We start from the raw sequence: 14,440 nt of genomic DNA, 5'->3' as shown, positions 1-14,440 counted from the left end.
CTTTTTTTGTATGTGTTTGCAAGGCATAAAATAAGCGGTATCACATTGCATTTCACCATGTAATAATGACTAATTGCTTTTCATTTTATAAACCATGTCGCACAAACTGCGAATTGATTACAGGGAAAGTCACATTTGATTTTCTGTGCACCATGCTCCTAGACAGCACACGGGGCCTGCGCAAGGAGGAAAGCAGAGACTAGGCCTAGAGTTCAACTCCAAAGTACATACTTTTAATGATCATACTGGCAGATGCAAACTGGAGATAAGAGTTACTGCTGTGTGGGAGCCCCTCTGTGTCCTTGGCTGTAAATTATGGGAGTGCGCTGCTGTCAAGATGCTACAAAATGAGTCAACCCTTCCCTTGTCTTTCCTTCTTGCTCTATTCCCCAGCATGTTTTGCTTTCATTACTTTTTAATCATATTTTTCACCCTTTCTTGCTTTTATACCACTACTGTTTTTGCTCTCCCGTTTATCCCTCCGACCCTTATAACTTCCTTTCTCCTCTCTTGCCCATCTCCTCACATCTCTTCTCAGTTAAATTTTGGTCCTCTATTCCTCTGACACCTTCTCTGCCTCCTAAATTAATTTTCTTGTAACTCGCCTCTCTTCTCTGTCCAACTTTTCTGAGCTCTACTTTCCCCTCTGTGGTCTTGGCTGTCGTGTGTGCATTTAAAAGTATGTGGAGTGCATGCACATGAAAGGAGGGTGCACATTTGCAGATATGTGCTTGCATGTGAAAGGCCTTAGTTTGTGCTTATATGATATGTTATAGTTCATGTGAAAGGCTAGATGTGCACATGGATCACAACCTGAAATGCGCATCTGTAAGTCTGAATTGCTTGTGCATAGGAAAGATTGTGGTGTGCAGGTATGTGCGCTCTTCTTAAATTGATAAAAGAACCCAAATTGGCGAATATGGTAAACCCTGCTAATGCCAGATTTTAATTTTCTTTTTCTTTTTAGTTTGAATGCACTGCCAATAAGTGGTTCAAGAAGCAGTTTTCTTTGGTAATTTTGAAGTGATTTTTTATGAGATTGCTAAGGACTGTGCGACAAAACATATTTTGTAAAATTGATTTTTATGGAATGTGTTATTGTGACTACATTGAGATTGCTAGACATAATTCGGGGTTCCTCTTCGGTTGTAATTTGAGTACCATGTATTTGGCTGCTTTTCTTTTTTGAACCAGGAGCAAACCTTTTGTTAGTGATGTCTATGTACTTTACAAGAGCAGATTTACTTGTTGTTTTGCTTGTACATGTTCTATACATTGTTTTAGTGGAGGGTGAGCATATGACTTTCCCTTCTTTTTATCTGCTCAATCTTTTCTTTGATTTCTACGGAGCAGAGTTTTAGTAGGCATTCATTTATATCTGTTGATAAAAAGAAAGTGTGTACTTTAGAGGGATGTGTGGTTAAAGATATGTGTTAAATAGTGGAACAAGCAATGTCAATGTTGAGATACTGATACGGATTACCATTGAGTAGTAGGATGAGGAAGATTAATGTGTAGGTAATAATTTGGCTTGGTATTATTGTACTCGGATGAGGAAGAGTGGGGTATGGATAATGATATGGATTAATATTGGGTACTGGGACGAGGATGAGGAAGAGAGGTTTTGGAGTGATGATATGGATTACAATTGGGATGTGCTGAGGAAGAGGGATGTATAGGTAAGCTATAGGCCAAAACATTTGTACAGTGATAAGTTGTAGACCTCTGGTGTATTAGGATAAGGAGGAGGAGTATCTGCATATTGATATAGATTATAATTGGGAAGTAGGATGTGGAAGAGTGATGTATAGGTAATGGGATCTGTGTGTTCAAACATTTGTAGAGTTAGAGGTTGCAGACCTCAAGTGTAGTGGCATACGGAAGAGGGGACTGGGCGTAATGCAAAAGAGTGTGATTGCAGTAATAGCATGAGGAAGGGGGAATACAGCAATGAGTGGATTGCTGTTAGTGTAGTGAGATGAGGGAGAGCGGTGTAAGCAGAATTATATGATTAATGGTGGCTAGTGGGACAAGCAACAAGACTGTTGGGGAAATTATATGCATTGAATTTAGAAACTAACATAGCCTTCTAGGAGTGTGTCAACAACGGACCTTTGCTTACCAGCCTCTTTCATCACCCGCCAGCACTGCGAGTCACTGGGAACTCTTGCTGGGCTCACGTTCACGCTCACTCGCCTTCAGGAGGAGGCGGAGCTTGATAGCGCTCACGTGATACATCACGTGGCAGGAACCGCATATTACTCGCCTACAGGCGCCCGAGCGGTGCATTGACATAGCCTTCTAGGAGTGCGTCAACAACGGACCTTTGCTTACCAGCCTCTTTCATCACCCGCCAGCACTGCGAGCCACTGGGGACTCTTGCTGGGCTCACGTTCGCGCTCGCTCGCCTTCAGGAGGAGGCAGAGCTTGATAGCGCTCACGTGATACATCACGTGGCAGGAACCGCATATTACTCGCCTACAGGCGCCCGAGCGGTGCATTGACATAGCCTTCTAGGAGTGTGTCAACAACGGACCTTTGCTTACCAGCCTCTTTCATCACCCGCCAGCACTGTGAGTCACTGGGGACTCTTGCTGGGCTCACGTTCGCGCTCGCTCGCCTTCAGGAGGAGGCTCAGCTTGATAGCGCTCACGTGATACATCACGTGGCAGGAACCGCATATTACTCGCCTACAGGCGCCCGAGCGGTGCATTGACATAGCCTTCAAAGTAGGGGGTCAAAGTAATAGGGGGGTCCCAATTTTTTTTTCCATAGACTGAATGGAGAAAAACTTTGCTCATGCCTACAGCCCAAACTTCTGGACAGATTTTCACAAAATTTGCAGCAGGAATAGTGGCTTGGTCCCGCAAGTGTGCTTTTGTAAATTTGGTGGAAATCCGACCGAAAAGTAGGTCCAAAAAAATATGTGATATCTGGGTTCGGTCCGCTGACCCATTTCCCTGTTCAGTCTGCGGACAGGGCTCCAACTGGCTTAGAAGGCAACGTGGTGTCCGCGGACATCAGACGTGCCCACTGATTGAATGGTGAAAAGCGTGAAGTGCGTCAGATTTTTGGAAATGCCGGCCATCTTGGATTTATGGACAGTGGCCGATGTACGCAGACATCGCAGCAAAAACATATGACAAAACACAACATTGCACTTGTCAAACTTATCAAATAATTTCTGCGGAGACGAGGGGTGATGAGGATGGGTTGGGATATGGCTGCAAGAAGCAAAAAAACAGGTGTTTTTCGCCATAAAAGTCCCCGAACAGTCCTGTGAAGTTCGCGGACGCCTCTGCATTACAGGGTTGGTGAAAAGCAGTTCTTGGGTGGCTTATAACTTTGGGGCCACTTAATGAAACCGCATGAAATTCTGGAATTATATTCTTGACCTGATTCAAAATTAGTCTGCAACATTTGGTGGAATTCTGTCAGGAGGGGGCAAAATTAGAGGGCTTATTATAAAGGCTTATTAATGATGTGCCATTGGACAAATCTACACTTAAGTTGGCAAACTGATAATAGATCTAGATATAAATGTTTTTGCGAAATTTGGTGGGAGTTTGTCAAGAGTGGGCAAAATTAGAGAGTTGGGTCCCAAATTATTGTAAAGGCTTATAAATGTGGTGCCATTTGACGAATCTACACAAAGGTTTGCAAAAAGATTTTAGATCTAGATATAAAAGTTTTTGCAAAGTCTGGTGGGATTCTGTCAAGAGGGGGCAAAATTAGAGGGGGGATCTGAAAATATTGTAAAGGCTTATAAATGTGGTGCAATTTGACGAATCTAGACAAAAGTTTGCAAAAACGATTTTAGATCTAGATATAAATATTTTTGTAAAGTCTGAATGGATTTTGTCAAATGGGGGTTAAGTTATATGACTATTGTATGTGCATACATTTGACACTTTTGAAAAAATAAAACATGGGTGTATTTCCAGGAAACTTGTGTTAGGAGCATTGGCAAGGAACTTAAATCATGGTTTTGCAAATGTGCCCGTTTTATATTTTTTGACAAGTGTCATAATGTAGGCACAACAAATAGTGATATACCTTTGGTGACTGAGGTGTAGCCTATGGCCATGGGCAGTGGCCACATTGTCTGGGCCATGGAATAATGTCATGATCTGGACAATCTGGCTACTGGCCATGATCACGAGGGACAACACATGGGGTTAAAGCGGCCATGTCCACCTGGGACCGGTTTTGTGGTAAAGTTATTCGAAAGTGGGATATCTTTGAAAGGGAAAAAAAATGTGCTTGTGGTAATATGGTCATAGGGTACTCTCTTTGCCTTCTGCAGGCTGCCATGGAAAGCAAAGAGGGGCCCTGTATGGCACCCCGCCTTCCCTTTCCATGGTGGCCATCTTGGATAGAAAAGAAAATGATGACATCACTGATGACATCACATGTGAAATTCATTTTGATGAAAAGTCCCTACAGGGGGTTGTGTTTCTAATGTTGGTAATAAGATGGCAGGGGTGATCGGGAGACCGATCATGAACTACTTATTAAAGAATGTACTCATCTAAACACCATTGTATTGGAGTGTTGTTGTTAATACAGGAACCTAATCATATATAAACATAGGCAATGGCTGCAGCATGCACCATAGAAGCACAATATTTATAATCTTGTAATTTTGGAAAGTACAATAATGAATGCTACCTTATGTAAGTTTTGAGTAATGTTAAACATGTAATAACTAGCGAACACTTCAAGACTTACTACACTTGTGCTAGTACATATGAAGAACCACAATGCATACAAATCAGAGGCACATACTGTGCGTTTGAGGCTTGCTTATTTCCCCATGTATGTGCACATTTAGCTGAGACAAAACCTTAAAGAACGTACTTTTGGAACATATGATAAGGTTAACGTCTAGATATATAGCACCTTTTCAATTTTAATATTCTGACTGTCAGTGAACGAAACCACCTGGCCTATATATGTTAGTGAACAAAAACAAGTGGCCCAGATATGTGATGTCATCAGTGATGTATCAATGACATTTGTGATGTCATCTTTGATGTCCTGGGTGTTAGTCTTAGCAGTGCACAATGGTTGCTTAGCTTACCATAACTGGAGAATTTCTGAGGTTTTTCTGTTTTACTTGTAACCATAACGTCCCTTTCCAAAGTTTTTTCAATGAATTTCATAGGTTTTTATTAGTGCAACTTAACCATAACGTCCCTTTAACAAAGTTTTTTCATTGATATATATATAGAGAGAGATAGAGAGAGAGAGAGAGAGAGAGAGAGAGAGAGAGAGAGAGAGAGAGAGAGAAAGAGAGAGAGAGCACGTGCGAAAGAGAGTTTCTCCAAAATAAGTCGATACCTTAATTAGGCTAACAAATTAATTAATTTGCAAGCTTTTGTGGACTTCAACTCTTCTTCGGGCAGGGAGGAAATTAAGCCTTTGAAAAACACTACAACCATAAAGCTAAAATAGCATCTCCTGGGATTCCTTTTTTCCTTATCTGGTTTGAATGGTACACTGTGCTAAGTAGTGCAGGGGTCGGTGGAACTAAAGAGAATGGTAAGATAGAAGAAAATGGAAATATATTCACACAGCCCACCCTATTAGGATATTCTGGGGAAGGTAAGAGGGGTTGGGATAGTGTCAATCATGGTAGGTGCAGTACATTTGAAACTCGGTATGTCAGACCTGTCCTTTTGCAAGTGCAAGATCATCCATGCTTGTACCTCTATAAGGCCAATAGTGGGGAGGCACAACCAGTCATGCATTAGGCCTTTGATTCGTGGAGCCCAGTGTGGAAGGTCTTTGTCAAATATCATTTCAGCATTGTGTTACATCACAATCATGAGAAAAGAACAGGGTCTGACTTGAGACAGAGGCCCTCACATGTCTTTGAGAAGCTTTTGGGGTTGGGGAACTTCTCGATGGCTGATTGGGCTGGGCTGGAGGGACTCTGGCAATATGCCATTGTTTTAGAGAAGCCTGTCGAGGTGGTGCATTGTCAGACTCCCTCCACGCATGCTCACACGCATGGGCTCTAAGTAGCTGTACCCAATGGGCCTCAACATCTCCCCGGCCACAGTCCACACACCGGCGTGCAGAGGAAACCCACATCTTTAGCCTTACAAGTGTTTAAACATTGAAAGGTTGTAAATCAATACTTGTCAGCTGCAAAGTGGGATAACCTGAGAAAATTGTTTCTCTGCTTGAAACCATGAATATGGGGTCAGATCTCTCAGACCCAAGACCAAGTTCGCTGAGCCATCAGATATTTTGACCAATTATGTGTTTTGGCTTCTTTGCAGAAATATTATTTGCACCTACCATGATTGACACTATCTCATCCCCTCCTGCCTTCCTGTATGGATCCTAGCAGAGTGTGATGTGGGTTTCTTCCCTTGTATTCTGTTGGATCCTTCCACTAAGAAGTGGTTGAAAGATAAATACGCAAAGGTTGTGTTGATTCCTGGACAAACCAAATATTGCCAGTGTGTTGGGTTTTCTCCAAACGTATGCTTAAAATGGCGAACCCGGGCTCATACAAACTTACTGTCTGATGTATCATTTGTACAGGGATCTATCTTACTCTATAATAACAATATGCTTTCATCAGTTGCAATGTGTTTAGCTACCTTTCTGTACCAAAACATTTATTTTCAACTGTTTAACTGTACAGTATGTAGTTCCTGACATTTGTTTTTTTTTTTGCTCATAGGTAAAGTCTTAGTCAACAGCGTTATGGGGATCAGCCGATCAGCTGTGCTTGTTGCTGCCTACTTGATGATCTTCCACCATATGACTATCCTGGAGGCCCTGATGACGATCCGCAAGAAGCGCGCTATTTACCCCAATGATGGCTTCCTGAAACAACTCAGAGAGCTAAATGACAACCTACTGGAGGAGCGGGAAGAGTTTGAGCAGGAGGAGAGTGGAGATGAGGACAGCATGAGCCAGAGCTCCGTCCTTGAAGCAAGAGCTCACTCCATAACTGTACAGGAGGAGGACTCTGGCAGTGTTATGGGTGCAAAGGCACATTCCATCACAGTGCAGGAAGAAGAAACCAGTAGCGTCATGGGCAGTGTTATGAGTTCTGTGGCACATTCAAGCGTGGTGTCCAAACAACCCACCCTCATTGACGAAGATGAAGAGGAAAAGCTGTATGAAGAGTGGAGAGTGAAACAAGGCTTGCCTCCACGTGAAGTGCCCCAAAAGATGAATGAGGGCAAAGAGCTGAGAGTTCCAGATCAGGCCAGCGAGGAGGATGATGATGATATCAGGAAAATGATCTATGAATGGCAGTGTCGAAATGAGAAATATCAATCATCTGGTCTTGAAGATGAAGATGGAGACTCTGTCATGGGAGGAAGGAGGTATTCCCCAAGTGAGTTTAGTGATGTAGAAAGTGTGAGCAGTTTAGACATTCGATTATTGAAGCAGCAACTGGAAGCCAGTGGCATCAACAGAATGCGACGAGGCCGCAATGATTCAGAGTCCACGGAGGATAGCACCTGGGACATTTGGAATAAAAGGATTCAGGAGATTGAAAAAGAAGCCATTAAGCGGTCCGATGCCGGGTACTCAAAGGATGAAGGACCACCAGGAAATGCACGAAAGGAGCGTGACATCGATGAGGAGAGCCTTTTCTCAGAGACCAATTCTCTTTACAACTTTTGCAAGAAAAATAAAGACAAGCTCACGGCACTGGAAAGGTGGAGGATCAAAAGAATACAGTATGGCTTACATAAGAAGGATTCACAGGGCACTGAAACCCCAAAAGGGGAAGAAAGCGCAGATCAAGGTGAGGCACAGGAGAAGAACTTGACAGACGCCAACCTGACGGCATACCAGACATGGAAGATGAGGCGCCAGAAGAAGGTAGGCAATGAAAACAAGGATGAGATTGTAGATCTTGCCAAGGGGGAGGATACAGCCTCAGCGAAGAGGAAGCAGAGGCGGGAAGAGATCCTTGAACGCTCCAAGAAGACCCTGGAGGAGAGCCAGTCCATATGTGGTTTGGAAACTGAGACTGCCATGAGTGGCAGTATCCCACTGACAGCCTTTTTGCCATCAATGCTTTCGGGAATGGGCGGTGAGGATTCAGGTTCTGTCTTGAGTATGCAGAGTAACCGATCCCGTTTATCCCAAGCAACGGGGGCTTCAGGTATGCCACAAGTTCCTACAATACCTCTGCCAAACATAACACCTGGGGCCGGTGATGCAATCTCTGTGGCCAGCATTCAGAACTGGATTGCCAATGTGGTCTGTGAGACCATTGCTCAGAAACAGAACGAGATCCTTATGATGTCCCGTGCCCCCTCAGTGATGAGTTCCAACCTGAAGTCAAGTGATCATGGACGAAACACTGAAGATGACAAAATGTCACTTCTAAGCATGCAAAGTAGCTCCTCTTTCGCTGGGTCAATGTCACGCCAACGGGACCTGAGAAATGCTGATAACCAGTCGATGATGTCTTGTGATAGTTCATTGACTTCCAGCGTCAAGGGGAAAATCACTCAAACAAGCAAGCCTCTCTACAGCCTGTTTGTGGATGACATAGACCTGAAGGAGCTCAACAAGAAGGAGAAGGAACTGAAAATGGAGCTGAGTGGGAAAATGTCAGAGTACAAGAAAGAGAAAATTGCCACCGACAATAAACGCAGCACTTTGTTTAAGAAGAAAAAAGCCAAAGATGATGAGGAGAAAGATGAGGAGGAAGCAGTGGACACCAGAAGTGGAAATTACCGACATCTTTCAAACCGAGACATTGACAGAACGGAAACAGTCTCTGCTTTTTCAGGATATGTCTCAAAGGATGTGAGGTCATCAGTTGACAGCAGTGTGGAGAAGTGGCTCAGTGACCTGAAAACGGATGGTAAGACTACACATCAAGACAGGACAGAAACTACCAGCCAGTATACAAGAAGGGCCTGCACTAGAGAGGCAACCTCTGAGATATCCAGTGATAGGATCATCAGCTCTCGAACAGCGGGATTAGACAGCTTACCTTCCCATCAGATCAGGAGTAATAGCTACCGGGCAACATCAGCATTCTCCTCTGCATCAAGGGAGGACACAGAATTTACACGTTGCACACGTGAGACCACCCGTTCCAAAAAAGACAGCCCAGAGCCTTTTTTTTTCCAGGCAACACCAGAATCGGGCAGTAGGCCCGACACACCAGAATCAGCAACAAATGATACTAGAGAGCATCGCTTTGAGGAGTCAGAAGTATTGCCCAATGGTGACGCATCAGAACTTGGTGTAAAGAGAAGGTTTAACCAGAGCTTTGCAAGTGATACAGACAGAGTCAAGGAGGATAACAGCACAGAGGAGGAAAGTGATCCATTAGGTCGATGGTCGCAGTATCGAAAAAGCACCAATGAGCAAGAAGACATGGACGATGATGACATAATCGCTGCCTGGAGGAATAAACAAGATGAAACTAAGGCAAAGCTTCAGAGAAGGAGAAAGAGGGATTAGCTGTTGGCGTCAGCATAGTTAATGCGGCAGTCCAATTTAAGGAAGCAGGATACGCCCATCATTGGATCATGAAAGCAGTTGTTCCCTACAAATGCCTCCCAAAACCTTAAGTGACATATTTGTTTGGTGCTGCTGCCCTGCTGACTTATCTAGAACCAGCCTTACACTTTAGGACTCTAAATTTTTCTAAGGAAATACTTTTCCGCCTTATCAGAGATGTACAATTTCCCCTTACCATTGTTCCCCTTCACTTGACCCTATTCCTATTCAGTTTTGTTAACCCCATGTCGATCATAAATTCATAAAACTCCCACAAGCACATGTTGATGGGTGTAGTAATATGGAACACCTTATTTTGCTCAGCCCGCGTCTCTTGCTCCCTCGTCTCTTTTTACTCCCTACACTGCAATCTACTGATCGCACCCAACAATTCCAATGGAAAGGGGCTGCAAAGGCTATTTGAAGGTCTCTTCTTGCACGGCCACTTTGTGAATCCGGGCCAACAGGGACTACCCTCCATTTGCAGATGCAGACTATTGGATTACCATGTCCCTTCCTCATTGATGAACTTGTTGCCTATGGACACTGCCATTATGCAGACATCAACCATTCTTTATGCACTGTTGCTTTGACATGCCTGGTGTATTCTGTTCAAAAGGCGCAGTGAAAGTGTACTGTCTCCCGACAAAGACTAAATATTGGACTTGTGTATTTGTTAATATATTTTCTGAAAAAGTTAAAAATATTTATTCGCCATTTTATTTTGTGTCCATCAATAATTTGCGTAAAATGTTTTGCCCTACCTGCTCTGCCTAATGAATGAAAGGAACAATGAAAGAACGGTATCAGGTATTAATATCGCCACATATATGGTCGCCATAAATAATACCGCCGGGAAAATGTTGTGGCGATATTATTTGGGTGACCATATATATGGCGACAGGGGCAAAAAAAAAAATGTTTAAAAAAAAAAATGTTTAAAAAAAAAAATGTGGGGGTTGCGGGGTTGTCCCCCGCATGTTCAATGCAATAATGTCGCCACAAAAAATGACAATTTTTCGGCGATATTTTTGCATGGCGATATTTTTGTGGCGACATTATTACATGGAACCGAAAGAACTACATGCAGTGCCTAATGCTTGGCAAAGCATATTCGAGATGGTGCAGACAAACCCAACAACACCGATGTAGGCCAGATTGTACAGCAGGGATAGAAGCAGATGACCATGGTGTTTGAGTTACTTAAACTTGACAGCTCCTCAATGAAAACTTGGCAGTCACTACTGATGCAACATCTTCACTTCCCCTCCCAGCATCTAGTTTCTGTAGAGTGACCACTTATCAGAGATTCACAGCAGACAACATATAATACCGGCGGGGCAACGTTTTCAACAATGCCATACCCAGAGGTTAGGCCGAAAACAGCTTAAAAATAAAATGCTCCCCAGTCTCCCATGAATCACAAAGTAAGTTTTGGGAAGGTTTGCAGATACTCACTGGCCAACTCTGCTTTAGAGCTATTAAGTCTGCAGTTAAGTTCAAGGAAAGTGCAGGTTGGTTCGAGTGAATCCGTTGGTTAAGATAAGGAAAAAATTACTTCAAATGCTGTATAACAGGTAACCGTGGGGGGAGAGGCGGAATGCCGTGTGGCTGCATTAGCAAGTTAGCAAGAGGGAATTGAGTCACAGTAGTTTAGTGCACCTGCTACTGTGATCTGTGTGTAACCTGCAGGTAAGAGGTTTGAATCAGGGTACGGACAAAAATCAGTCTTTCATCCTTCTTAAGTTGACGTACAGTTGGAGTGGGTAATTGTGAGATTTAATAGAAGATATGAAAAATCAATGACAGTTCAGGCATGCTTGGGCCTGCTTTTCATCCATTAGTCAAATGAGTACCATTGAGGTTTATTATACTAGAATTCATGGCTAGCATTGGCCTCTGAAAGGCCCATAGTTCTTCTGAAAGGCCCAAAGTTTCAGGGCAGAGTTTGTGACACAATGTGTGAGTTTCATGCAGCCTTTCATCCTTGTGGGTTGCTCCTGTGAGTACTACTCCCCACTCTGTGCCCCCTCTATTGTTAGCTCCCCGAACCTGGTGCCTATGCTTGTTTCATCATGTTGTTCCCCCCTATGATTGTAAAGTGCTCCATTGCTTCCGGAAGCTAGGTTTGCACTCAATAAATACTGCAGTAATAATGATTCCAATGACCTTTGCAATTTTACAGATTTGAGGGCCTATGATAGGCAGGCAATAATGACAGAAAGGGCAATAGGGCTGGAAAGGACTCGGCCACACGTCAAGAATGTGTGACACATTTATGCATTCCTCTGACATTGCTTCTTAGTTCTTTTGCAATATCATGTGTTTATTGAAGCCCTTTATCTGGGAATTAAAAGGAGTATCTTTGCAGTTTTTTTTGTCAGCTTAAATCCAAGAGTTAATTTTGCATTGTATTTGAAACAAGCTACCACCTCCAGGCTATTAGTCCTACTAATTGACTATCCGTTGGGAGGAAAGGCTCTGTGACCTTTTCATAGAAACATTGATCATCTTCAAGCTTACTTGAACCTAACACCTGTCTTAGAACCAAGCGTGTTAAAAGTTGGAAACTTTTGTTGAACTCTGAATACCCTGAACATTAGATAGATTTGATTTTGCAGTAATTTATTGCCCAGGCATGCTTGGGGAGTTGTTTAATATTTGCTCCCATTTCTCTCTTCAGCATCTCTGCTGCAGTTGGAGGGAAATGACGATATTCCTGGTTTCGTAGCTGCTGCTTGCAGTGTTTCAATACCTGTTGGCAAGGATGGTCTACGAGCCAAGGACACACCTTATAGTGGCGCATGGTAGGATCCATGGAGTCTACCAACAAAGTGGTTGTATTGAGAAATAGTATTGAGTCTCTTACCAGCCATTTCTGAAGTCAGTTTCCCTGCCTCTTTGTTGCAGGTGTCAGATGTTTGTGTAAATACCATTTTATGGACGATTGTCTTTACCATACATGGGCAGCTGTTACAGGGCTGTGGGAGATGTGACTACAGTCCCAATATTTGTACCTATCTTATACAAAAAGTATCTTATTGCCGGAATTCTTGCCTTCTTTCCTCTATTTCCATACCCATAGCCCATTACGAGACGTTGAGAGCCAGAGTTAGCAAATCAGAAGAGTCTCGTGACATTGAAGCACTCAGCTGTGGCATTTGTGATTGACTGTGGAAATTAACAACAACCATTGGGCCTCATTACACGGACGGCGGTGGACCAAGGTGCTAATAGCACCTTGGTCCATGCCGGAAAAATACCGGCACCGCCTTGGAGGAAAGGGGAATTACCGCCCTATTCCAAGGTTGGTGGGGCGGTAATTCCCCCTTCCCCCATTGCCCTTCCCCATTCCCATTTTTGCCCCGTAGGGCATAATGGGAATGGGGAAGGTGCTAATTACGGCACCGCAAATTGCGATACCGTAATTAGCTCCCTGGTCCTGGATTAAAAAGCAGGCGTTAAAGTCTCCAACCCGCAAAGGGACCTCGTAATAAGGCGGTAAGGGTTAACGGTCAGCGGTACCATTAACAGTGACCGTTAACCCTTACCGCCATCTGTGTAATGAGGCCCATTGAGTTACAAGGAACTGCTTGTCTCTCTGGGCAGCGAAGTAACCGCCAATTGAAAATAGATTGAACCAATGTATGTTAACTGGTCTGCTCCAATTAGATAGCTGAAGACCTGGAGCAAACAGGTTTAGGAAATAGAGGAAAGAAGGCAAGAATTCCGGCAATTATAGGAATCTGCATAATAAAACCTGTCAAGGTTATACAAGACTTCAGGATACTAATCCCTTGAGATAGAGAGGGTATTTTCGTCTCTGTTAGAAGACCTTTGTAAATGGAATACAGATTCTCCTTGAATAGGACCAACGCAAGATACCATATATACCCCTGAAGAATGTCCTACATTGTTGTGTTTAAAGGACAGAAACTTGTACAAGTTGGGAATCTACAATTTACTAATAAGAATAAGAAATGGCCGAAATCATTTAGGCTTAGGGATCTTAGTGTGAATGAACTGCACGTGTTGACCCAAAAATAGTTACATTATTAGAACCCACTTATGTTTGTTTCACTTGTGTTGTTTTAAGTTGTTGCATTTATTTTATGCTACATGATCATTTGTATGAATGTTTTTTAAGGAACACCATGTTGTGTAAATAATAAAATGTGCTATTTGTTGTGAATATGATACCTATATATTTTAATATCATTGCAAGTGTTTAACAAGATACCCCACCTTTAGGCACTTGTTTAGATATTTGAACTTCTTTAATCTTCCGCAGAGTAAGAAGTCTGTTTGATCCCCAACTGTGGCTATAGCCGTGTTGAGAACAGCCCAATATTTTTACCTTACAGCAACAGTCATGTTAGTTGCACAGTGTGCTCTAGCACCTTGAAGCCTTGCATGTGCTAGATGGAATTACCAATAAGAATCTTGTACCCAAACAACCGGACAGACTCATAGAATATGGCAAAATACTACTTTATTATCAGCATAAAATAAAGTAGGGCAGTCTGGTGAATAACAGGCAGTAATTCACGCACTCACACCCAAATGTGATTATACAAAGGTTTTATACCTCGATGTGTGTCATCTATGATGTCATCCTATGTGGCAAATTGTAAAACCTACTGAAGGGAGGGATTGGTTAGGGAAACATATGTACCTATAGTATACATAAGTGTTAATAACTTCATTGGCTGCCCCTTATCTGGTGTGCACGCCTTGAACCACCTCCTAATAGATATAATACTGATTTGAGCAGACAAATGGCAGCGGGTTGGCCTCTGCAACATTGTACAGCATGTTGTTACATAAACCCTCTGATTGGTTGGCATGCTTTCCCAACCTTGGACCTTCGGCTTGCTAGCAGCACATAAGCAAAATGAAACTCAGGTGCCACAAGCTACATCAGACTACTCCCCAC

General features: G+C 43.0%; 1 protein-coding gene across 1 annotated transcript in view; it reads left to right on the top strand.

Annotated features, from left to right (window-relative positions):
• The window catches only part of STYXL2 (serine/threonine/tyrosine interacting like 2), a 153,408-nt gene extending 139,712 nt beyond the window's left edge, over positions 1-13,696 (top strand). Inside the window, exon 6 of the mRNA XM_069635961.1 lies at positions 6,701-13,696. Within this exon, the coding sequence (XP_069492062.1) occupies positions 6,701-9,465 (2,765 nt within the window). The 3' untranslated portion in view covers positions 9,466-13,696. The remainder of the gene's footprint in view (positions 1-6,700) is intronic.
• Positions 13,697-14,440: the final 744 nt, after the last annotated feature.

Source organism: Ambystoma mexicanum, chromosome 7p, assembly GCF_040938575.1.
Source record: "Ambystoma mexicanum isolate Mex_15411 chromosome 7p, UKY_AmexF1_1, whole genome shotgun sequence".
Lineage (NCBI taxonomy): Eukaryota > Metazoa > Chordata > Amphibia > Caudata > Ambystomatidae > Ambystoma > Ambystoma mexicanum.
Note: the sequence above shows the minus strand (reverse complement) of the source record. Positions and strands in the feature narration are given on the sequence as shown.